Source organism: Podarcis melisellensis (assembly GCF_964234715.1).
Source record: "Podarcis melisellensis genome assembly, chromosome: 6".
In the NCBI taxonomy this organism is placed as follows: Eukaryota; Metazoa; Chordata; class Lepidosauria; order Squamata; family Lacertidae; genus Podarcis; species Podarcis melisellensis.
Genome location: NC_138538.1, coordinates 78,553,912 through 78,577,660, shown reverse-complemented (window position 1 = coordinate 78,577,660; position 23,749 = coordinate 78,553,912). Strand labels below are relative to the sequence as shown.

Genomic DNA, 23,749 nt, shown 5'->3' with positions numbered 1-23,749 from the left:
TGCCTACTCCTTTAACTCAACTGATTTCTTCCTTTGACTTCTACGCAATTCTTTTGAGCGTCTATATAAACTCCAAGTATTACTTGCATGTAAATGACTTTCTTGGATGGAAGCCAAAAGCTTTAAGCGGCAATCCTATGCACCCTTAATGGGAGTAAGCCCAGATTAACACAGTGGGAGTTACTTCTGAATACACATGCATAGGATTGTGCTATCAATATTGGCTTTCTCCAGGCTTTCGGAGTGAACACGCGTGCACTTAAAGAGGGCAGGCAGGGCAGGGGTGAGCATGCAAGTCCTGATCCCAACATTCCCATGTGGACCAGCTGCATTTCAGACCTCCTTTGTGCAGAGAGGAGGGGTCTGAAGGGGGATGCTAAGCATGCTCATGAGCCCTGATACAGTCTTCCCCAAATGCAGGAAGTTCTGAAGTGAAGGCAGCATGTCCAGAAGCACTGCCGCATCTCTCCTCTTCTACCCACACAAGCATTCAGGTGAATGCTTAACCAGGGCTCAAGGGCCAAGTTAAAAAGGTAAAGGTAAAGGTACCCCTGCCCGTACGGGCCAGTCTTGACAGACTCTGGGGTTGTGCGCCCATCTCACTTAAGAGGCCAGGGGCCAGCGCTGTCCGGAGACACTTCCGGGTCACGTGGCCAGCGTGACATCGCTGCTCTGGCGAGCCAGAGCCGCACACGGAAACGCCGTTTACCTTCCCGCTGGTAAGCGGTCCCTATTTATCTACTTGCACCCGGAGGTGCTTTCGAACTGCTAGGTTGGCAGGCGCTGGGACCGAGCAGCGGGAGCGCACCCCGCCGCAGGGATTCGAACCGCCGACCTTTCGATCGGCAAGTCCTAGGCGCTGAGGCTTTAACCCACAGCGCCACCTGCGTCCCTAAGGGCCAAGTTACACAGACTCAAATACAATGGGGATTTTTTGGGATCAATGCCAACTTAATTTGTTGTCAGATTGAAGGCTCACAGTTATTCAGTAGCCAAGTAATTTTATACCTTTGGACAGGGCCAGCCCAAGACATTTTGGCCCCTGAGGCGAACCACAAAATGGTGCCTTCCCCCAGGGAAGAAGGGGTGAGTGAACATTGGTATCAGGGTCTGTTTTCCCTGTGGATCCTGCTGCCTGAGGCAATTGCCTTAGAGCTAGGCCGGCCCTGCCTTTGGAGTGCCTTAAGGTGCAGTTTACCTGACAGACAGGGCATAGCAAAGGGAAGCATTACTGTCTGAACAAAGTCTCTATATGTTGTCATTATTATTATTGAACTGGAATTATTAATAGTCATGTTTATATACAATGATGATATTTGCAGCAAACAGGACAAAACTTGTGCATTAACAAAAAGGCAACACTTAGTTGCCCAAAGCAAAATACCAATATGAGACATGATGCCATTACAAGGAGCAAACGTATCTGTGGAAGGTAAGCTGAAAGCACGAGGAGGAAATAGCAGAGCAATGGGAGCATGCTCCTGGGGAATCTCATAAGCAAGTGAATACAGAAAGAAATAGGACAAATGTCTCCCTTTTTAAAACAACACCAAAGTGACTACTAGCCACAGACGATTAACCGAGAAGTACATATGTCACATTTTAAAACATTTCTTCCTATGCATACATTCTCTTCCTTCCACCCACCCAGCATGCATCCTCTGTCCAATCTCTTGCTAATCCTTCTTCTTTTATGATAGAGATATTCTAAAAGGAGTTTAAACACTCAAAGTACCAATGAAATAAATCCCTCATAGCCTTCTTTATCGGGGGAAGGCAATAGCTCAGTAATTCAATGCATGTTGTTTAAGCAGAAGTTCTCAGGTTCAATCCAAGACTCCATTTCTAGTTAGAACAATCTCAGGGAGCAGACCTGAGTAGGACCCAGGAGAGCTGCTGCCAGCACTGGACAGGATGGACCAAACCCTGACAGAAAAATAAGGAAGTTTCATGTGTTCGCTCTATTCAAATCAACAGTGGTTGCAGCAACAAGTAGTTCTTGGTGGAATTGCTTCCCTTACAGTTGCTTATAAAGCATGCCCTTTGTTCCCGATGCACAGTTGACTTCTAATTCTGTTCATGCAAATGCGTTGAATAATAATGCTCTTTCACTTCCTCTCCAGCATACCGTGCCATAATTAACAGGAGGGCAACCAACAGGCAGCATCTAAACATGTTCTTCCTTCGTCACCTTCCTGTGTGATTCCTTTTATAGTGCTAATGTATTTTTTATGACCCATTGACACAACACTGAAATGCATCCACAGTTTCTGATCTGTAAATGTCACAACTGCATATTAAGCCATTATAAATGCTGCTTGCTCAGGGAATTGTGATGATGATGACCATATGTCTGCATTTTAGTCTTCTTTAATATAGCACACTAGACGAGCCTAATTGGGCATATTTATATTGCAGATATAAACCAAGAGAAATAATAAACCATAAAGCAAGTCTGATGAGATTTCAAGTCTGGGAAAAGATTGCAAGCAGCAACAGAAGAAATAAATGCAGAATAAGGAACTAGACTTTTTCATAGATACTCATAGCAAGATTATATTTTGTGAATTTCCACATTTGTTTGGAAATCTTCAGACTGGTTCACTCAAATATGTATATAATCCTTTGATTAGCATCTAAATTAATAAATTGACTCCAGTGAATACCATAGCATATGTTGAGTTCTATTTCTGTTTGTGGTGCTGGATGTAAAGTGATGCATTTCCAACAGCACTGAAAAGCAATGCCTCTGAGGAGAATGAAGATTTGTGTTGTTGATAAATGATTTGTCTGCTTTGCACTGCAGTCACATGATCAGCGATTATTATTCCTTACAGTCTATATCCTCAGCAAGGCTGTAATCCTATGAACACTTACCATAAGAGGTATAGTTCCATTGACCCAATGAGACCATTTTGGAGTAGACAGGTATGGGACTTAAGTGTGTGTAAGGTTGCAGACTATGCTGCTTATAGCTAATATTCACATATGATCTTTCAGTTCATTTGGCTTGAAATAAATAAAACTTTTGTAGAAAAATCCAGCTGCAAAGTCCCTTAAAAGATTTGGCATGTCTGAAAAGGGCAGCTGTGGTTTGGTGTTTCTTTGTTTCTTTCTAAACTGGGCAATGTCAGGCATGGAGTATCAATGCAATAGCATGGATATTGATCATTACTAGCCTTAAATAATTAAATGGGAAACTAATAGTTAATTAAATGCCCCTCTTAAACACCAGATGAGCTCTTAATATCTAGACGTTGAATGCAAATTGAGACATTTCCTTAAGTGAGTCTATCTCATAACTAATAATTATTGTTTTGGTTTATTTTTATTTGCAAAACATATGAGTGTTTAAGAGTGAATGATCCCTGTCTGCGCCTATGGTTTCCATCCCACAGTAACTGCAGCATTTTATTAAGTCTTATGATGAAATTACTGGCAGCTCCATTTTAATCATTTGTGCTGATACTTCTGCTTTTTCAACTGGGGTGTAGTGATATGTTTTGTGATGCTCTAACTCTTGGTTTGCCCTGTCCTAAGCACTTAGAGGGCTATATAGAAAGGATACTAGTAGCTTGACCCATGCTATGACATGCAAGCTAAAAAAGTGAAGGCAAATCCTCATGTAAAACACCTTGAAGAGGATGTTTTATGCATTGGTTTGTATGCATTGTGTGTGTGTGTGTAGTTTCATGCATTCATTATCTTATGGCTGTAATAAGATGCCTTTACCTTTACCTACCTTTGCTTGGCTGCAAATGACAATGTTTGTTACGCAAATCATATCCAGATCATCTCTATTCTTTATCTTTGATGTTTGAGTGAAGCTGGTGAGTCATCTATACCCTTCAAACTTTGGCTAGCCACAAATTTATTTCTTCCTTGGTTCTGCCACACAAGTTGCTTTCACTCACACCATCAGACAGAAGCAATATTTGAATAAATGGACATTTGGTAGGACCCATAGTAGCTATCTTCCAACTATGACTGGTTCATGGCAGATTAGCAAACACAACAACTTCAGAGGCATAATCACAATACTGTAGCACAAGTTCACGTGTTAGAAAATGGCAGTATAGATTCACAAGAAGCCATTTGTTTTCTAATCCCAGTGTCATTAATAACTGGAAATCTAGCAAAAAAAAAGGGAAGAGTTGTTTTGATCAACATATGCTGCAGTGGGAACAGCATTCTGGGGCATGTGAATCTTTTTCACTAACAGGGAGGTGATGGAACTGAGATGTATAGTACACCACTGGAGAACCCCAGAGTGTCTGGGGATGCCACAGCTTCATATGGGGCCCAGATAGATCAGAAGTAGCTTTCATGTTTTTTATGTACCTAAAACAGGATTTAAGAACAAAGGTCTCACCATCACATGACAAAAGCTGATTACTGTTAATAACGTATTGAATAAATATAAAATACTGAATACCAGTAATAAGAGAGTGGTGCAAGCCATCACCTGTATGAACTCCAATAAGGGGAAGATGCAAAGAAGCACACTGTGCTGGCGTACTTTTAGTTGCATAGAAAGGTGGCAGTTTGTCATCTACAAGTGAGACAAGCATCACCTGATGATATCCCTGCTCCCACGCGGCTATTAAATGCACAGAAACCTTGCTCTCATTAGCACTTAATAGCTGGGACTGATGGATTTCTACATTTTGGCAATGGGAGATCTGGGATGCAATTGCCTCCTGGGAAAAGCAGCCATTTCTTCCACTTGGTGGCTGATTAATGCTGAAGCAGCTGAGAAAAGGTGGCATTTGAGGCTGACCCAAAGTGTTAAGACTGAAGGGAAAGGAGCCACTCAAGGCAGACACCCTATAATCATTATAGCATAATGGATGACCCTATTAAAGACTACGAGAGTCAGTATACTATATTTAGGTGCTGCTGATTGCAGGCTTTTCATGTTTCTTAACATTTCACCTAAGGTTTACCCAGCCCAGATTTTGAATGAAGTCACGATTCCAGCAATATGGACTGGAAAATGAATGTAACAGCTTTTGACCTCTGGTACAGCAGTAGATCTTCTAAAAAGTGACATTCATTCAGTGGATTAGTATATATATACTAACATTATATCATTTTTCCTATTTTTACAATGTGAAATCATGTGAAAGAAAGCTGTATGCTGCTATGAAAAACAACCACTTACTCCAACGCTATGGAAAGAATGAATAATTATAACATGAAGACTAGGTTGAAAAAGAAATATCCCCCCCCCATGAGACAAAAAAGTGAAAGTAATGGTCTTTGAGAAGGTGAAGTAATTAATTACATATCAAGGGGGGTGGGGGTGCTTAAGAAAAATCAAGATCAGCCACAGAGCTGGAGATGGATGCATCTTCAACTATCGCATCTGAAAGGGATGTGGTAGCCACCCACTTAATTTGAAATGAAGTTAGATTTAAAATCATAAAAACAAGTTAACAACATTGCCCAAAGGCAACTCATTGCTGAATAATAACTCGATCCTACATGTGTTTACTCAAAAGTAAATCCCAATGCATTCAGTGGTCTTATCCCCAAGTAAATATTCATAGGACTTTTAGCCTGGGGCTATGCACACTTAATTTGGAATAAGTCCCAGTGAATTAAATCAGATTATTTTCAAAGCATCACACTTAATGACCTTCTGTAAATATTTATTTGAACTTATACTAGATCTCTGGAGAATGAGTTTTTTTTTAAAAAATAAAAATCTTACAGTTGTTGGCATAGCAAGTTGTTTTAAGCCAGTTTCTGATCAGGATCCACCAGCTTCTGAAGAGTAAGGCAGTGGTGCCATGTTTGATGATGATGACGACGACGACCCAATTTTGGGCTAAATTATGGAATAGGATCAGGACTGCAATAATTCATATAGACACTGCTCCATGAAAATATGGGAAGCAGAAACTTATGTTTGGATTTTCTCATTCAGAATGTTTGCATAAGGGCAATGTAACAATTTTGAAACCTCAACACTTCCTAATATGTTGAAGGAAGGAAGGAAGGGAAGGAAGGGAAGGAAGGAAGGAAGGAAGGAAGGAAGGAAGGAAGGAAGGAAGGAAGGAAGGAAGGGTTTTTTGAGACCAGGGGTATAGAGAAATAGACTTAAAACTATTCTATATCTCCTATGCTCAAAAATGTTATGAAATCATACAATCGGTTCCAGAGGTGTGCAACAGTAGAAATGCAGCTACCAAGGACTTTGAAATAACAGAAAAGGTAAAAGAGTAAAGGAACAATATCCAGCACTGCACACAAGAATAAGTGGGCACTCTCTCCAGACAGAGATAATAATCTCACATCATAGAGTCGTTTTGACAGGCCTGATAGAGGATAACAAGAGATTGCTTTCTAAAACGGACAAAATTGAAAATAAATCCAGGATTAGGCATTTTAGAATTACTGTTGTCCCAGAGGGGATGGAGCCCTCCAGTTGTTCTTAGGCAAGGGGAGGCGCGGTTAACTAAGCTTGTGCAGTTGTCTGATTTAGATCAAGTGCTTTCAGGAAGAAGATTCTTAAGGGTGGGAAGGAATCCTCAGCTCCAGCCATGCCATAAATCCTTTTGATTGTCTTTGGATACCAGGCAGTTCATAATACAGTCCTTAAAGCTGCTGGAGTCACCTGAGGGGTACAATCGGTTGGTGAAGACTGGGGAAAGCTGTAAATGTGATAATGAAGTTCAAAAGCATGAGGCTGGTAATGAAAGGCCAAAGGAACTGTGCGCATACGGCTTAGAGATAAGAAAATGAAGGGAACATAGTAGTATTCAAATGCGATAAAAGACTCCCACAGTGAAGGAGAGCAAATGTTTTCCTGTTCAGCTTTAGGTTGGACATTACATATACCGGTATCTATATATGAAAATCTGTACCAAGTATGCAGTAACAGTCCGCATGAAAATGTAGATTCTTCTTCCCAGAAGGTACTGACAACCTAATTTTTTTTGATGGAGGAAAGCCACATGTCATAACACAGAGCCTTGGGCAGCCTTAAGAGAGTCAGGAGTATGCAACCACACCAGAAGACGAAGTCTTTCTAGTAGGAACGGCTGTGGTTTGGAGTGCTTGGTATGTTTGAAAGGGAGAAATGAATCTTATATGCCTCTACATTCTTTTAATGTCTGATGTTTTATCGCATTATTATTATTATTATTATTATCATCATCATCATCAATTCTGTTGGGAGCCATCCAGAGTAGCTGGGGAAACCCAGCCAGATGGGCAGGGTAATAATAATAATAATAAATTTTATGGTTTCACTCAAAATTCTCTTCTGGTTTCCATCTGCCCACCCCACTGCATCTACTCTTCAGGAGCCCCACCCACCAACTCCCTGCCCCGAGAACACACTCCTCCTTTCCTACCCCGGGCACCAGAGGTTGACATGGTTGGGCACTTGCCTCAGGTCTTGGAAGTGCCTATTACCAGCACTACTTAGCTCATTCTCTGGGTCTCACTTGACACTGCAATGCAGGAATTGCAGCTAAAGAATCCCTGACAGATAGCCATCCAACCTATGTTTTAAAAAGAACCTCCAAGGAAGTAGATTCTACACTCTCCAAGGTAGTCTGTTCCACTGCCAGCTCTTGCTGTCAGAAAGTCCTTCTGATGTTTAGTTAGAATCTCATTTCCTGCAATTTGAATCCATTGGTTTGGGTCCCTCAGGAGCAGGAGAAAAGAAGCTTGCTCCATCTTCTATGTGACAGCCCTTCATGTATATTTTAAGATGGCTATGAAATCACCTCTCAGACTTCTCTTTACCAGGTTACACATACCCAACTGTGAGGTGATTGACAGGTGAGAGGCCTTGCTCACCTCTCGGACTTGTCCTGCTGGACAAATCCAGTTCTCCACCCTTGATATAGTGGATGTAATTTGGTTATGATGCTATAAAGATATATGACCAAATGATGATCACTGAAGGCAACTAATGTCAGTTAAAGCAAGTGAGGGCAATGACAATATGTATATTTCTCAAGGACTGTAAAGTGTGTGTGTGTAGAAAATTCTGAAATGGATTCAAAACTAGATAAAACAATAGACTTTCGAAGAAAGCTTTTGTTCTCATCAGTATTCATTTCCCAAGAATTCAGTTAGTGAGGTGGTTTCTTTCAACAAGTCTCATAAGTAGGTTTCGGGCTTGTGAAAAATGTGAAATCTGTCTTGCAGTTATCCATAAAATGGCTGTTCTGCCACCTTCATTTCAGGATCAGCTCTCAGTAAGCTGCCTCCATAGTATGTGAATATTAAATATTGCCTTGTGTATGCAACTTGGGTGCACTGTTTACTACAGAAGAGAAAAAAAGCATTCAGTACACAGTATAAACCATCACAGTTGGCAATGAGAGTTTATGGGGACCTTTGGAAAATACTTTGGACTCTGGATTATAACTATACAATTCCCCATCTTCTGAATTATTAAAAAGCGTGCAGATGATACTGGAGCACAGCTCTTTTATGGAAATCTTGCATTGGGATGTGACTAGAGGGTTACTGAGCAATATGGTGGGTTTCCGTACAGACTCTTGTCTAATACCACATTTGAAAATTGTATGCTTGACTTAAAAGGGAAATTTGTTCTGGCTGAGCTATATATGTACACTCCAGTTTTTTGTCAGGGAAGAAAAATACTGCCCTACACATTTTAATAAGTAGATTAGAATGGATCCAAAGAGGTAAGTCAAGTCTGTTATGTAAATTTTTGTGCGAGATACCCGCTGTGCATAGCAAAATGCTTATGGAAATGCTTTGAAAAGAATTATTCTACATTTGGGTAGCTAAAAGAGAATCCTTTGGATTTGGATTTCCTCACAATGAGAAAGATATTAGATTTCTGTCTGGATTATCCATGCCAATTAAAAACTTTAATTACTGCTTCACTTTAGTGTTGTGCATGGAAGCTGGTCCTATTTTTAATATTGCTTTGGCTTTGAACAAAATGACAATTTATTGTTTTGACAATTTGTGCAAATTCCATTTTAGATTTCCCTCTCCCCCTATGGTAAATCACACAAGTTGGGATTTTACTTGATATATTGACAAGAGCTGAATAGTAGCAAAGAGGCCATGTTTCCACATTATGGCTTGAAATTGAATAGGTTATCAATTAATTTAAATGTTTTGTTTTCTGGGGGGAAACCTAACTAACAACAGTAGAACACCACTTACAAGAGCAGAACGTGGCACAAATGAAAAATTAAGTGAAGGAATAAATAAATAAATATCCAGTTTATAATTGTTGTTTTATGATCTCCATATTATATATATTTTGTCATGCACTGCTCTGGGTTTGAAGGGAGGAATATAAATTTAATAAATACATTTCATGAATAAATGAATGGATAATAAGAATATGGCAGAGCCACATGTGCAATATCTTTATATCTAGCTGTAACCCTTGCTTCCAGCTAGGAGGAAAGGATTGCATTCTTGGCCTTCTCCATAGGGATCAGGGATTCCAAATGTGGTTATGGTGATATAGGCAGAAGGCCTTGTGAAATATATCCTGTGTTGCTTTACTTGCGGATGAATGCAAGTTTAGGGGGTGATCTCCACAGAACAAGATGTCACTTTTCAATCCCTCAAATTTGTATGGAGATGGAAGCAAGGCTTGGATTGACCAACTCCAAAGAATTATCTGTGGAGGTTGCAAAGTAGAGTAAAATTATAATATTACTTTTATGAACCAAGCTAACAGGTGGGGGAGGGGGAAATCAGGATTTATATTAGTTATGAGGCACATACCCCCTATTTGCTTTATGTGTGGAAAAAGGCAGATTATTTATTGCTACGTCACTGTGCCAGCACTGTAAAATATAAGGTGAAAATAAATAATCTCTCTATTGGAATGCCTCCTACTCACACCTCTTTAAATTATGATATGGTATTTAAGATTTATACATTTTCTTATCAGCGAAGACTTTTAAATAAGAAGCAAAATGTTCACAATATTTTCTCTTTTAAATACCTTTAGTAATGTAAACCAAACAGCACTCTTCTGTCTTTTCTAGTAATTATGGAAAAGTATAAGGTTCATATCTTTTTGAATACACAAAGTATTTAAACTTTGAATCTACCTTAGGTGAAGCAAGAATTGAAGTGCTATTTTCTAGGAAAAGAGGTACCAGAACTCACCATGAACACTTCCCTTGTTCTCATATAATGGCAATGGCCTATCTGAGAGGTGCCGGAACTGAATTATGGCTGGAAAAAAAGTCCTGGTTCTAATATAGTGAAGTTGCTCAAGGCTCTCAGATGATGGCTAGAACGTTAAACACTTTTCAAAGGAAACAGAGAAGCCTGCTTCTTCTCAGTATCTGTACTATAATCTACAAAGGGAATTGTTTTTATGGCTCTAGTGGTGATGAAGAAGCCTCTTTCAGTAATGACCTCAGCTGCCTTTCTGTTGCACAGCAGTTTGACATTTTGAAGAGCCTGCAGCTGCCACTGGTGGAAATGGCAGGTCAGATTATCCAAGGCAAGAAGGGGAAAAGGAGTAAGATGCGTAGGAAAGCAAGACTGGGAGTAGAAGTGCTGGAAGAGAACAGATGGGTGGAACAGAGGGGTGGGGAGAGTGCTGTTGTGTTCAGGCCCTGTGTTTGTGGGCTTCCCCCAGGCATCTGGTTGGCCGCTGTGAGAACATAATGCAGGGTTAGATGGGTCATTGGCCTGATCCAGAAGGATCTTCTTAGTTTATCATGTGTTTGAGAAGCATATTGGGAAAGACCAGGTTGGTAAATACGGCAAGGATCTGTCAGGAGGAAAGGAACCTGAAAATCACATAAAACTTTATATTACAGGCTTGGAGCTAAACATTTAGTGAGTTATTTTGAATTTCTTAAAAGTTTAAATATACTGCATGGTGATAAGCTTAACATCAGCATATCATGTATAATAGCTAGCTTGTTTAAAGTGCTATGGGTATCTGAAAATTGGGAATGTGGACAAGGTACATTTTGGGGTAATGCTCTTTGACCTTGGGTCTGCAATTCTGGTATGTTTTTGTGCCAATGAGACTAAGTTGTGTCCCTTGTATTGCTGCGTGAGAAAGCTGGATGAAGAAGAACATATTAAACTGGCACAGCCGTGTTGAAGTTAGGCATGTCACAAGAGCACAAGCCTATATGTGTCTACTCAAAAGTAAGCACCACTGAATTCAGTGTGGCTTACTGAGTATATGTAGGATTGGAGCCCAACGCTTCTGTACTTGTGCCTGTTAAAGAGGTTTGTAAATCTCTTCTGCTGTTGATAGGTAGAAGTGGGTGACTGGGCTCAAAGATACTGACCCGTTTACATTATAATATTCAGCAGCTCCTGCCTTATTCTCCAAACCCACTCTTATTGTGGTTGGGGAGGGCCACATATAGTGAAACTGTCTCTCCACAACTGCCTTGGAAATAATAATTTTTTTAAAAGGAAGAAAAAACCTAGACAATGATGACAGTTTAAGTTAAGCATCCTTTCCACTGAAAGAGGACTTTACCTTGTGACACCAAAATGGCTACTTTTCCAAATTTACCACAATGCAGCATCTCATTAACTGAACACCCTGCTGAATAATCTCCTGCTGATATATAATGAGGATGTAGTGTGTGCTTCGGCTCAAAAGCTCCTTCAATGACTGGAATCTGTGCATCTCTGCATATGTATCGTCTGCCTGGGGACATGTCTGGGAACATGTTTGAGAGATTGCGTGTTCCTGTTTGTATTTGGAACGATCTGTCCGTAGCTCTCAAAAATGCAGTTCGTTGCTTCACACTTATGTAGCCCAATCCCATGCAATATTTACTGAGATGTGAGGCTTAAACTGTTCATAGCACTTAATTCCCGGCTAAATGCTAGTAGTAGAGCTGCCTTAATTTTTCTTTTTTGTTGCCAATGGTATTTTTTTTTGTTGCTGTTGAAATAACCTTAACAGAGGCAAGTAAAGAGATTCAGACTGCAATCCTATACCCACTTACCTGGGAGGAAGTATATGTCATTAAACTGAATGGGACTCACTTCTAAGTAACAGTGTATGACACTGGTTTCCATGCTTACAGCTCATGTTTAGTGTTTTCTTTAGTATGGGATATGTTTTCTACTAAGCTCAGCATGCCCTATCTGTAAAATCAGTAAAGACTGCTTACCGTTAACAGCGGGTTCTTATCTGCACACCTGACTGACTCCATCATCAGCCTCAGCTGGCTGCAGGGGTCAACGAGATTTACCACTGAGTTTTATTTGAATTGGTCAGTCATGGCCATTTGGGTGGGCGGGCCTCTGGCGATGGACCCAGGCTTCACTCTGGTCCACTGCCACAGCATTTAAACCAGCTGCGCTGGGAGCAGACAGCAGTCAGCATGAGACTGATGCCTAGAGGTAAGTGGGCAGCACCCATGTATCACCTTGTTGTGGAATTGATGAGTCACCATATTCAGGGCCAGGGAGGAATTCCGCTGCCCCAAAATTGGGCCTGCCTTGCAGTTTTGCCTTCCTCATAGCAACTGTCACAACGCTTTGGTGGAAAGAGGCATTGGATTGAATCCTTAGTCAAGGGGGTGGGTCCCACACCCTTTCTCCACAATCAAAATTACAGGGTACCCCAGTAAAGGAGTCCAGGGGGAAGGTTGTGTTTGAAAGCCCAGATAGGGGCCAGTGAGCCATAGAACACCCCACATGGTGACCTGGTGGGTTTGCCCTATTTGATTTGCATCATTTGGTGGTGGTAGTAGGGAGAATCCTTTGCTTTCTGATTGTGGCCCCGTTGTCATTTGGGTAGTATTGTGATATAGTATTTGGTGGTAGGTAGTAGACTTGTTGGGGGGCGGGGAAATAGCTGGCCACCTTAGGTGAAGTTGCTCTGCCACCAGACTTGCCACAAACTAGGGGGCTCCTCCCATGGACATACCCCATATCTAGCAACATTTCCTTTTAATGATCTTGGCTTAAAAAAATGCAATGGAATTTATTAATAATGACTTTTTAAAAATAGTTTATATCTATTCATATTGGCCTTAATGCCAGGTTTATATATTGCTGGATTTTTGGGAATTCTTTGGTACCTGTTCTAAGTCAGTGATGAGCAAGCAGTTTATACAAAGCTTAATTTCACAACTCCTACTGAGGACAAACTTTTACAGTAATGTCTGCCCGCCTGTCATTTCACAATACGAGCTGCCCATGCCTGCTTTTGCTCAAATGAGCAATGAATAATTCTTCTCAATAAACATTATAATTTCCCCTTCAATAGATTTGCAGTCCAACATAGCAATTGTTGTTTTAATCTTTCAAGCTGTTTTATTTCATGCACCTAATAGAAGCTCTGTCTCTTTCTGTTCTAAGCTCCCTTTGCATTTTCATTCCAAGCTACTTTTGATTGCCATATCTTGTACTGAAATATTTATTACCAAGCCATCAAGTATTAACCGCTTAAAAATTATACTTTCTGAAGAGAAGAAACAGGCTCCATGTTTAACTTTTTATACATTCATTATTGTTTGCATGCTACAGAAGTGCCAATAACTCTCATGTGACTCTGCTGATAAAGCAAGATGGCCTTTTCCTTGGATTGTAATCTTTGTACACTTATGAGTGGGTATATCTAATATTTCCCCAAAATTTGAGTGAGTACCCTTGTGGAGCTTCCTGGCTTAAACCTGAGTCACTGGCTGTGGGGATGGGATTGCAAGGATATGGATAAACAAACACATAATGAACATATGAAGCTGCCATTTGTCCAAAAAATTTTATGTTAAAGGTCAGGACAGAATATTTTTTAAATGCAATAAATAAAATTTAGTCCAGTTCTGTTTGGAGTAGCAGTGGACCCCTAGGTCTGAAGCAGAAAGGGGGCTTTTCCTAGCCCTGCAGCCAAAAGTTATTTTAACTGGAGATGCTTGGGACTTTCAGCAAAGCTGAATGCCTCTCCTCCAGCAGTCAACTTCATCCAAACATTATGGGTTGCCTCTAACAAAGTCATCCTGTTAATTCAAGAACTCCCACCATGGGCTCCCTCTCTCTCCCTTCTAGATTTGGGGGTGGGTGGAAGGCGCACAGGGAGAGGGAGTCCTGATGTGCAGGAGGAAGTCTTTGTGCTAATGGGACAACTGCACTGGATACAACTGTATTTTTTAATTTGGGGAGAGGGCATAAAAATCCCCTTCTGTTTCTGCTGAGACAATCTAGGGGAGTTGACAGCCTCCTAAGAAAAGGTCGTACTTCACTGGGACCATTGTCTGAGACATCTATCTCAACAGATGTGAAAAATTATGCTTCTTTGTCTATACTGAAGTTTTACAGGTAACTGTTAGTTGTATTTCTAGTATGGTGCCCCATTACTACATTCATGGCAACACATTATACTCTGCCTGATATAAGGCCAACATATGAAGTTGTATGGAAATGAAGTGTTGTTGTTTTTTAAGATCCATAAGAAAAGCATTACTAGAGCAGACCAATGTATCTCCTGGCCAGAGTCAACTTATTGAACCAGCCCCTGGGACACATTTTGTTCTCCAATTGGCATGAAGCCCTCATATAATAACTCCACTAGATTGCCTTCACTTAAAAGATTTGATGGTAAATTCATAAGTGCAGCTTCAGGGCATCATCACATTTTTCCAACTTAGAGTGTTGCAACAAGTGTCAGACATGTTATAAAAGTTTCCTGTGTGGCTAAATTAGTGTTTATTTGCATTGCAACAACAGATCATAGTAAGAGCTGAACAAATGTGCCATTTAACTCACTACACTAAAGCAACTACTACACTCTATTGATATTATTTTGTCAAATGGAACCAAATTAAGTCTTTCTGTTTTGCTTTGTTAGAATGAGATGTATTTAGGCCATCTTTATCAAAACAAAACATTGTATTACAGATTATTGTTTAGAGCACAGTTTAGAAGTATGCAGGAATGTAATTTGGGATCTCTAAAATATAATTTCTTTATATATTGGTGGTATGAATACAATAAATAATACTTAACACTTTATCTAAATGTTCTGCACATAAATGAGAATTTTCACAACAGGGCCATAGACGTTCAGTGTTTCATGCCTGCATCCCTAATTCAGTTTAGTTGGGATAAAAAATGCACAGTAGGGAAAGGATGTGATTTGTAACCCCTCCAAATAATGAACTATTCCATTTTACAGGCAGAATGAAGTCACACATTTTAGGGGGAAAATATCTTAGTTTTATATCCCATTGAGGTCATATATGATCGCAAATGCGTAGAAAGGTTAAATACATGGTTATGAGTGAAGTAAAATGTCTAAGAGAACTGAGCTGATAACTCCTAGGCATCAAGTTCAATTCAGTCATTAATTCATTGAGTGGCTTTAGGCAAACCATTGTTTCGTAATCTTGACCATTGCCATGCAAGCCAGCTATCTCAGCACTTAATATTATGCAGAGTAGTTGCCTGAACAGTGTTTGAATGTGCAACACTGGGAGACACTTGCCCCAAGTGAAACTTGCAAATAGCTCTGCCTTCAGTGTTAATAAAACCACATCCTCTTCCTGTTCCAGGCTGGAGTCTGTGGGTATATTCCAGTCAGATGTGGTGAAATGCAATAAAGGCAGATAAGAGTCAGGACCATGGAGAGCTCCCCAAACTACAGGCTTAGGCCAAAAAGGAGACTCAGAGGCACTGGAGGTGTTTGGTGTTGACTGATGCTTTATACCAGGGATAGAGCACCTGTGGATCTCCAGGTGTCTTGGATTACAACTCCCACAAGCCCCAGCCAGCTTTTGCCAGGGGTGATGGAGTCATGGTCCAAAAATGTATGGAGGACTATAGGTTTCCACCCCTCCTTTATATAATCTGGCAAAGGAGTCTTGACTTCCTGGAATGGAGCCTCCTTGGAGGATAAGGCATGTGTGTCCTCTTATGCAGACATGCACTCCAGCCGTTTTGGAAAAGCCTTTGCTCTTACTTGACTTAGGAGCATGGATGTGTGTGTGTGTGTGTGTGTGTGTGTGTGTCCCTGGGTTGCCAGCAGCTTTAGAGAAAAGTCATTTGGAAACTAGGAGGAAGAGCAAATGTGCCTCATCCAGAAACAGAGATAGAGGCCTCACTGTCACATTGGGCTTCACTTCCATGGAAACTTCTACTGGGGTCACTGCTTTGGAAGCTGCCTCCTGAGAAGTTTAAGATTTAGCAATTCTGACTCTGATTTTCCCCTCCCCCATATTTCCTAGTCTCTGTTTGAAACATGGGAATAAGTAATATTACAAATGAAAAACTCAAAAACTGTTACATAGGCACCTGAATGCATTGAAATGTGCAACAGATTCCCTCCAGGTGAAATGTTAAAGCAGGTGATGTGACACAGTTGTTTCTATCTACATATCAGAAAAAGAAATCCTCAGATGTGCAATGTCATTATTTATTTGTCTGCTCTTCTTTGTTAAGATAGTAGTGTAGAATCAACAGATAAAAACACGGTATAGGGTGTTGATTCTTTGGTATAAATCCTATATTCACAAGGGTCATCTCTACTACCGTAAGAAAGGACATTGCAATAGGGATACAGGGAATACGTAAAGCACCTTGACATTTTAAAAAAAGAACTTAATAAAACTCTTTGCTTCCTTCAAAATTCCTTGGGATTTCTTCTGTGTAGGAACTTTCAAGTTGACCATAAAATGTTGCTGTAGGTAAATTTGGTGGCAACCCTGGTTCCACACCCTACCAGCTGTACTTATTGAATGGACACTTTCATCCCCTGCCCCCGACTAACAGCAGGATAGCAGATAACACCCACTGTCAATTTTTGGTAACATCTTCCATCCATGCTGTCTATGGTTACAAATTTGCCTTGAACATTTCACATCAGTAAATCAGTAACAACTTTATATTGCAGAGGTCCATGTGATGAATTAGGTGTCCTGTGGCTTGTAATCTTAACATCAAATTAAAATAGTAAGTAAAATCTGTAAAATAAGATATTGCATGAACATTATTGGCCCTTGAGGCATAATATTAATAAATTAAATCAAATGGCAGCAGACATATACAAAGCAACTAACCTAAACAGAATCCAGAATTCTGCAGATCTGGATGAGTTGTCAGATGCTGTAGCCCATGCAGTAGCTTGCACAAAGACCTCCTGTTTTGCCAGGGCACACGGATGTTGTTATGCTGCACTGATACAGGAGGTCTCCTTGGAAGCATGATACGGATTTCTAACACCAGAAACCTCATAGGTATAGTTGCATATAATAACATCTAGTTGAGCCTTGCAGAAGCAGATTGCCTATGCAGATGAGAACTTGACCTACAGGGAAATGTGCTGGAGGGATAGTTCTTGGGCAGAACCAGAGCTCTGTAAGGTATGTTTTAGACGTATCCACAGCCACCAAGGAACCACTATGCATCCTATGCAATTGGCAGCTGTGTCTGAATGACACAACCATGTGAGCAGGGACAATTACTTAGATTCATGACAGAAGGCCAAATTTCAAATTGCATTAGGTTGGTGTAACAGCAAGGACTCCTCTTCAACATGCATGTGCCTATTGTAAATACAGCTAGTGTTTGTAGGGTTCTCTGGGCAGGCCCATTCCCTTGACCATGACTTCACCCCAAAGGACCTTCCGCACTATCCTTTGTTTCTGAGATCAGCCTCACTGTCATTTTGCATATCCATCAAAGTACATTGACCCCAGTTATTGCATTTTGCCTGCTAGTAACACATAATCTTGTTGCCCTCCTCTTTCCTCTTGCCAATTAGGTTCCACTTATTCATTTGGTGTCTCTCACCATTCCTTCTGCCCCATGCAAAAAAATACTACCAATCCAATTTACATGCTGTTTGCTTTGCCAATTCTTCTTCCTACAGCAGAAGACTGCATAGTAATAAATATTTATAATTTTTTTGCAATAAAACTGTACGTTTTGTTCATGTTAAGCTTTTGACTTTTATCCAAGTACTGATTTTCCAACATACTATTGTAAAATGTAACCTCTCTGTTGCACACTGTCTCTGAACTAAATATTTCATTACATATGTTTGTTAAGTTCATATGCATGCTTAGATGCAAGTGTGACTGAGGCCATGGGTCCTTATATTTCCTCATTCTCATTATACATTGGACATAGCCATGCATATCTCTCTCTCTCTCTCTCTCTCTCTCTCTCTCTCTCTCTCTCTCTCTCTCTCGCACACACACACACACACACACACACACAGAGAGAGAGAGAGAGAGAGAGAGAGAGTGCCACAGCTTGTAACACACACCTCACAGCAGACCCACTGCCCTCTCTCTTCCCCGTTTTTGGGTTCCGTCTTAAAAGAATACCCCCCCCCCCAGTTCTGCATAACACCAGTTCTCTGGCTCTGTCTTCATTAACTTTGCCCATGCTACACATATTCTACTCGTTGTCATTATGGCTTAGTTTCAGCTGAGACAAGGATTTATATTGAGTGTATGTTTTGCATGCTCATGCAAGTAATCTTTCGGGAGTCTTTATAGCACATTAGAGAGATGTTGCTGCTGTTGCTGTTCTTGTAATTTTCTGTACTACTATAATAAATTTCCGTGAGAAATAAATGAAGTGAACATGAAAAGGAGCTGATTATAAAGTTTACAGAGTCCTGGACTGAAAAATAGGGAATCAGGCAGAAGACCTATAGGTAGCACAAGCTGACATCAAAACACTTCAAAATTCATGCTAATTTGAAGGCTAGTTCCCGGTGAAATATATATAATGTTGTTTTTTAAAATATTTTATGGGAAAAACACCACCTCAGATTTTCTGGCCACTCATCTGTCTGTCTGTGAACCTCCTGTAGCCTCCTCTGAAACCCCTGGTCTGACTCTTGTCTTGGCTAAGTAAACTTTTTTGGAACAGGGGCTATAGCTTAATTCAATCCAAAGTGTTGATCAATTGAAAATAGTGTGAATTTAATCAAATCAATAGCAACTATTTTTACATGCCAAGGTCCCAATCCGGTTGCAGTTTTGGGCAGCTATTAATGTGTAACAAATGGTGGACCTTGATAGTGATTCATTTGCATCAAAAGGCACTTTGAGCCTCTAGGAGGAGCATGATGTCTTCTTTGGTAAATTAAAGTGTAAGAGAGGTGGGAACCTAGACTAATAGAATGCATGGGTATCAAGATAAGTAAGGATATGAGCTGTATCTGGCACAGCTATTTCTCTTTAAAAACACGCAAATGAATTCAGAAAACATTTGGTCTACTGAGAACTCTGGGAAAGTGTTAGTTGATTTGCACCTTCCTTGAAATCTATTTACTGCTGGGGGTTTCAGGACAGATTACAGTATAAAAACAAATCAGAAACAGTACAACAGCAGCCTCTCAGTAACCTAAAAATATATCAAAATCTAACTGGATGTTACTGCATTGACAAATATTTAGATTCAAGACAAATGAGGTTTCACCTGGTGTTCCATAGGCATTGGGAACAGAACCAGTGTTATAAGCGGTTGTTGCTTACCATAACTTGAACCTCTACCAGCAGCTCATGTTGCATATTGATTTGCCTTTAGGCTAATGCTGTATGCAATACCCCCAACTTAATTGAACTTTGAGTAGCTAAAACTGCATTTGTTTACATTTGTCCCTTGCCATGGAATCCCCACTTTCCCTTCTGTCTCTGCTGTCTCCCACATTATCAAAATTTAGTATGTGATGCAGTCAAAGTCAAACACCTTAAAGTGCCATATTTCCATGGGAGATATAGGCATACATGCAACTTTAGAGTTGGAGTAGTCTTCCATTATGTTTGATAAATGTATAATGAGTAGAAAGAAGGGACTTGCATTCTGAGGGATGGCAGTGTTCTGATATGAGAGGCAATTCAATGAAATCATTTGTTAGATCTTGTGGAACCTTCAGCAGTTGCACTAGGAGCAAGGATGTAGTATTAAGATAATGTCAAGAGATTTCCAAATGACATTGAGTCAAAACAATGTAATGCCCCTACATTCAAAGTAAGCTACCAGGAAGAGCGCCAGAGGCTGGCAAGTTTACCTTTGCATATGTGCCAAAGCTACAAAACTACTGAAGGACCCACCAGTCCCCAAACTATTCTTGTACTTCACTAAGTACTTGAGACAGACAGAGGTAGCATGGGACAATTAATACTCTGCAGGAATCCACTTCCAGGTGTGGGAGGATGGAGGGACAGGATATTGCTGCTAACTTGCCTAAAGGTTGCCCAAATCATGTAACCTTTAGTACACCATTGTAGATTTAGGATGCACCCTAACTTTAGAAGATGAAGCTGATTTTGTATGCTTGCTGGAAGATGAGGGGAAATGCACAGGGTGGAACTGGCAAATAGCCAATAAACAAGGCACAAATGAAAATACATTAGCATAAAGCACACAACATCAAGTAATGAACACATCAAATCAAAGCTTGTTCTTGATAATCCACTAATGGAGAGCTAGGCAAGATGCGTTTAATGAAATGTTTGCTCTGAATAGCTCACTCTGCTCCAGAGACTTCCACTGCAAGACTATAGAAGTTGATGAATTCTAATTGGATAATTGCATTTCACCTACCTGAAAATCCATTCTTGTTTCTACTTCTCAATTAAGCTCCTGTTTTTTTGCACCCACCCTGCACTGCAAATGCACCTTCAAGCACCAGGAAGGCTGCACTATATTGGCCCAGTGGCACAGATAATATTTCCCATGCTCAACAATGGGTGTGCCCCTTTGGCTCATATACTAGTCCCCTTCCCTCTTCTCTCCTACTTAAAAGTCCTTCCCCCTTTCCCTTTCCAGTATACACTGGTGTTAGCATTATTTCTACACTAAGCTTAACACTTCACCATAGTTAGCTTTAATGATGGTTTACAAACCTGCTTTAAAGCTCCAGTTTAAAGCTAACCATGGTTTGCATTATATTTGAAGAATACTATGTTTGCGACTTTGAAACATGTTACATCTGCATGGCTTGGTGAACCACTTGGTAAGCAGACCTTTACTTAGGAGCTTCTCTGTGTGGGCAACCTTGGGACACAATTTCATATGGTCCTTGGCCTAATTTCATGTGAATGACAAGGAGGAATCTGGAGAAAAGTGAAAGCTCTGTCCCTGCCAATATTAGGCTTGGGCTCCTCCCAGGCTTTGGTCACATCCATATACATTGAAAGCACAATTTTACCACTTTTAACAGTCATGGCTTCCCCCAAAGGATCTTGGGAACTGTAGATCATTGAGGGTGCTGGGAATTGTGGCTCTGTGAGGTGTCCCCATCTTAATGCCTCTCAGCACCCTTAACAAATTACCATGACTTATGCCACATTCAATATGGTGTGTGACCTTTGTCAATGCCTTCCAATGGCTCCCATTCTGTTCAGTGTTTGCATGTGACAACCACCCCCCAAAGTAGATTACCCCCTCTCCCAAGTGACTGCAAACCCTCAATAGGGGGAAAACCACACATTTCCCACTCCTGCTCTATTGGGAAAATGAACAAGTAGTACTGTATTACTGGAGCGATCCAGAAAAAGATTTGCTAGATAGATTTGTCTCCTACAGTTCAAATGAACTTTGTCACATTTCTTAGTATTGGGTTTTGAATGGTTAGATAATAGATAGTAAACCAGAACATCCACAGTTAGGGCTTTGTAGAGCATGGAGAGGGAAAATGTGCCCTTCCAGATGTTGGTGGACTACAATTCCCATCATTCCAGACCACTGGCCATGCTGGCTGGGGCTGTTGGCAGTGGAAGACCAGCAACACCTGGAGGTTCCCTAAGCCTGTTACAGAAAGTCACAGCTCAATATATTAATTAAAATTTCTAGGGTCTAGGAAAGGGCAATGCAACGAAATAAACGTACATGCACAATTCTTCTCACCTTTCTGTTTTCAATATGCCTTTAGAACCCAGACACTGATGATACAGCTCATCATACTTTAGTTGATTGTAGCTGACAAGGTGCATATATGTGCTATCTTAGTTAAAGGTTTCTCCAGGCATTAGCAGAAGGAAAGGGAGAGGGCACTACACATACGCGGAATGTTGAAACGAAAGAAATTGCATAGCCAATTTGCTACCTTTTGAGTGCTTTCATTAAACTTCAGGCTGAAGGAGTTTTGAGACCTTGCAAAAAGGTTTCTCTTCTTTTTTAAAAAAAAAAAGTGCTGAGGGACTGCACACATTGGCACAGAGAAGCGCAGGCAGCAAAGGGTGGGGGGAAGGGGGGGAGGAGGGCAGATGTAGGGCAGTTACTTACATTGACAACCCTGGTTGTGCCAGTTATATCCCCGCAGACACTTATCACACTTAGGCCCTGTTGCTCCCTGCTTACACTCACAAATTCCTCTTTCATTACAGCGATCATGGACTGAGCCAAAACGGCTACAGTTACATTCTGCAGAAACAAGACAACACATATGAACTTGGTACAGGGGTACAAGATTAAAAGTCATTCATTACTGATAGGGGTAACAGCGGCCAAGTTTAACCATAAAGGAAGATGGTTTGATAACGGCAGACTGCTGGAAAGTCCACTTGCTCATTGGTTTAGAACGGGGTTTTCCCAAACTTGGGTCTTCAGCTGTTTTTTGGACTACAATTCCCATCATCCCTGACCGCTGATCCTGTTAGCTAGGGATGATGGGAGTTGTAGTCCAAAAATAGCTGGCGATCCAAGTTTGGGAAGCACTGAGAGTATCAGTGTTCAACTAATGCAAAGGGATCCATAACTGAGTCATATCCCCAATCCAAGGTGGATCCCAGCAATGACTCCTTTACAACACACCACAAAATTCTTTGTTGTTGTTGTTTACTCTAAAAAAAGAAAATGACAAAGGAGAAGTGAGAAAGATATGATAAAAAGATTGAAAGTGGGTCCTGTGTTGCAGTTCTTGATTAAAGGTGGGTCCCTGTTTGAACTACTGAAGACTACTGCTATACATTTAGGGTGGTATTCAGGTAAGCAGTTCTACTAGTGTAATTGACGTTTGCTGTGCAATGAAACTTTGCTCCCTCCATTTATCCTGAGGCTTTCTGAGGTCTTCCCCAGCCCTCCAGAAGGATCTCAGCATGTCCTTTGCATGCAGAGGGTCCTAAATTCAATCCCTGGCCTCTCTAGGTAGAGCAAGGAGAGACCTTCTGCCTTGAAATGCCAGAGAGCCACTACCAGGCAGTAAGCAAGCTGGACTAACAAACTGGCTTCCTAGATTCCAAAACTACTTGCATTAGTGGAACTGTTTAGTTAGGATACCACCCTTAATGGTACATTTCCATGGTGGTATGAGCAGAAAATTAGCAGAAATAAAGCGAAGAATGAAGTCCTCAGAAGTAACTAACGGTGACAGCGCTTACAACTTGTTCTTCGCGTTTTTATATCATTTTAATGAACGTTAAGACAGCTTGCTATTTCAGGAAACATCAATAGGCCATCAAGTTAAAGCTCGCTTTAAATTATTAAAATAGGTAAGACTCCACACTTGATGCTGAATATTTTCTAAATGGCAACATAAATGCACTTTACTAATTTCCAAGGCAGTCTTCCTTTATGTTTATGGGCATCGGCTTAATTTATTCATGGCATTTTAGTGATTGGAGTTTACAGGCTGTATTTTTTTTCTCCTGCAATGTTAGTACACCTTTTAAGTTATGCCACAATATCCTACTTGAGAGAACTCAATGGGCAGCAGATGAATGAGAGTGTCCCAGAGCCTTGGCCAATAATAACTTAAACCCAAGCCTGTCATTTTTGTTACCGCATTGAATGTAAAAACATACAGATGTGAAATGCACAAACTTTGACTGTA

The 23,749-nt window shown here is 40.6% G+C and overlaps 1 protein-coding gene across 10 annotated transcripts in view; it reads right to left on the bottom strand.

Moving 5' to 3' along the window:
* The window catches only part of NTNG1 (netrin G1), a 212,569-nt gene that overhangs the window by 3,003 nt on the left and 185,817 nt on the right, over positions 1-23,749 (bottom strand). For 6 of the 10 annotated variants that reach the window (XM_081917460.1, XM_081917458.1, XM_081917461.1 and 3 more), the window contains one exon: positions 22,204-22,341. The exons of the other annotated variants lie outside the window; for them this stretch is intronic. In XM_081917460.1, the coding sequence (XP_081773586.1) occupies positions 22,204-22,341 (138 nt within the window). The remainder of the gene's footprint in view (positions 1-22,203; positions 22,342-23,749) is intronic. 10 annotated transcript variants of the gene reach the window in all.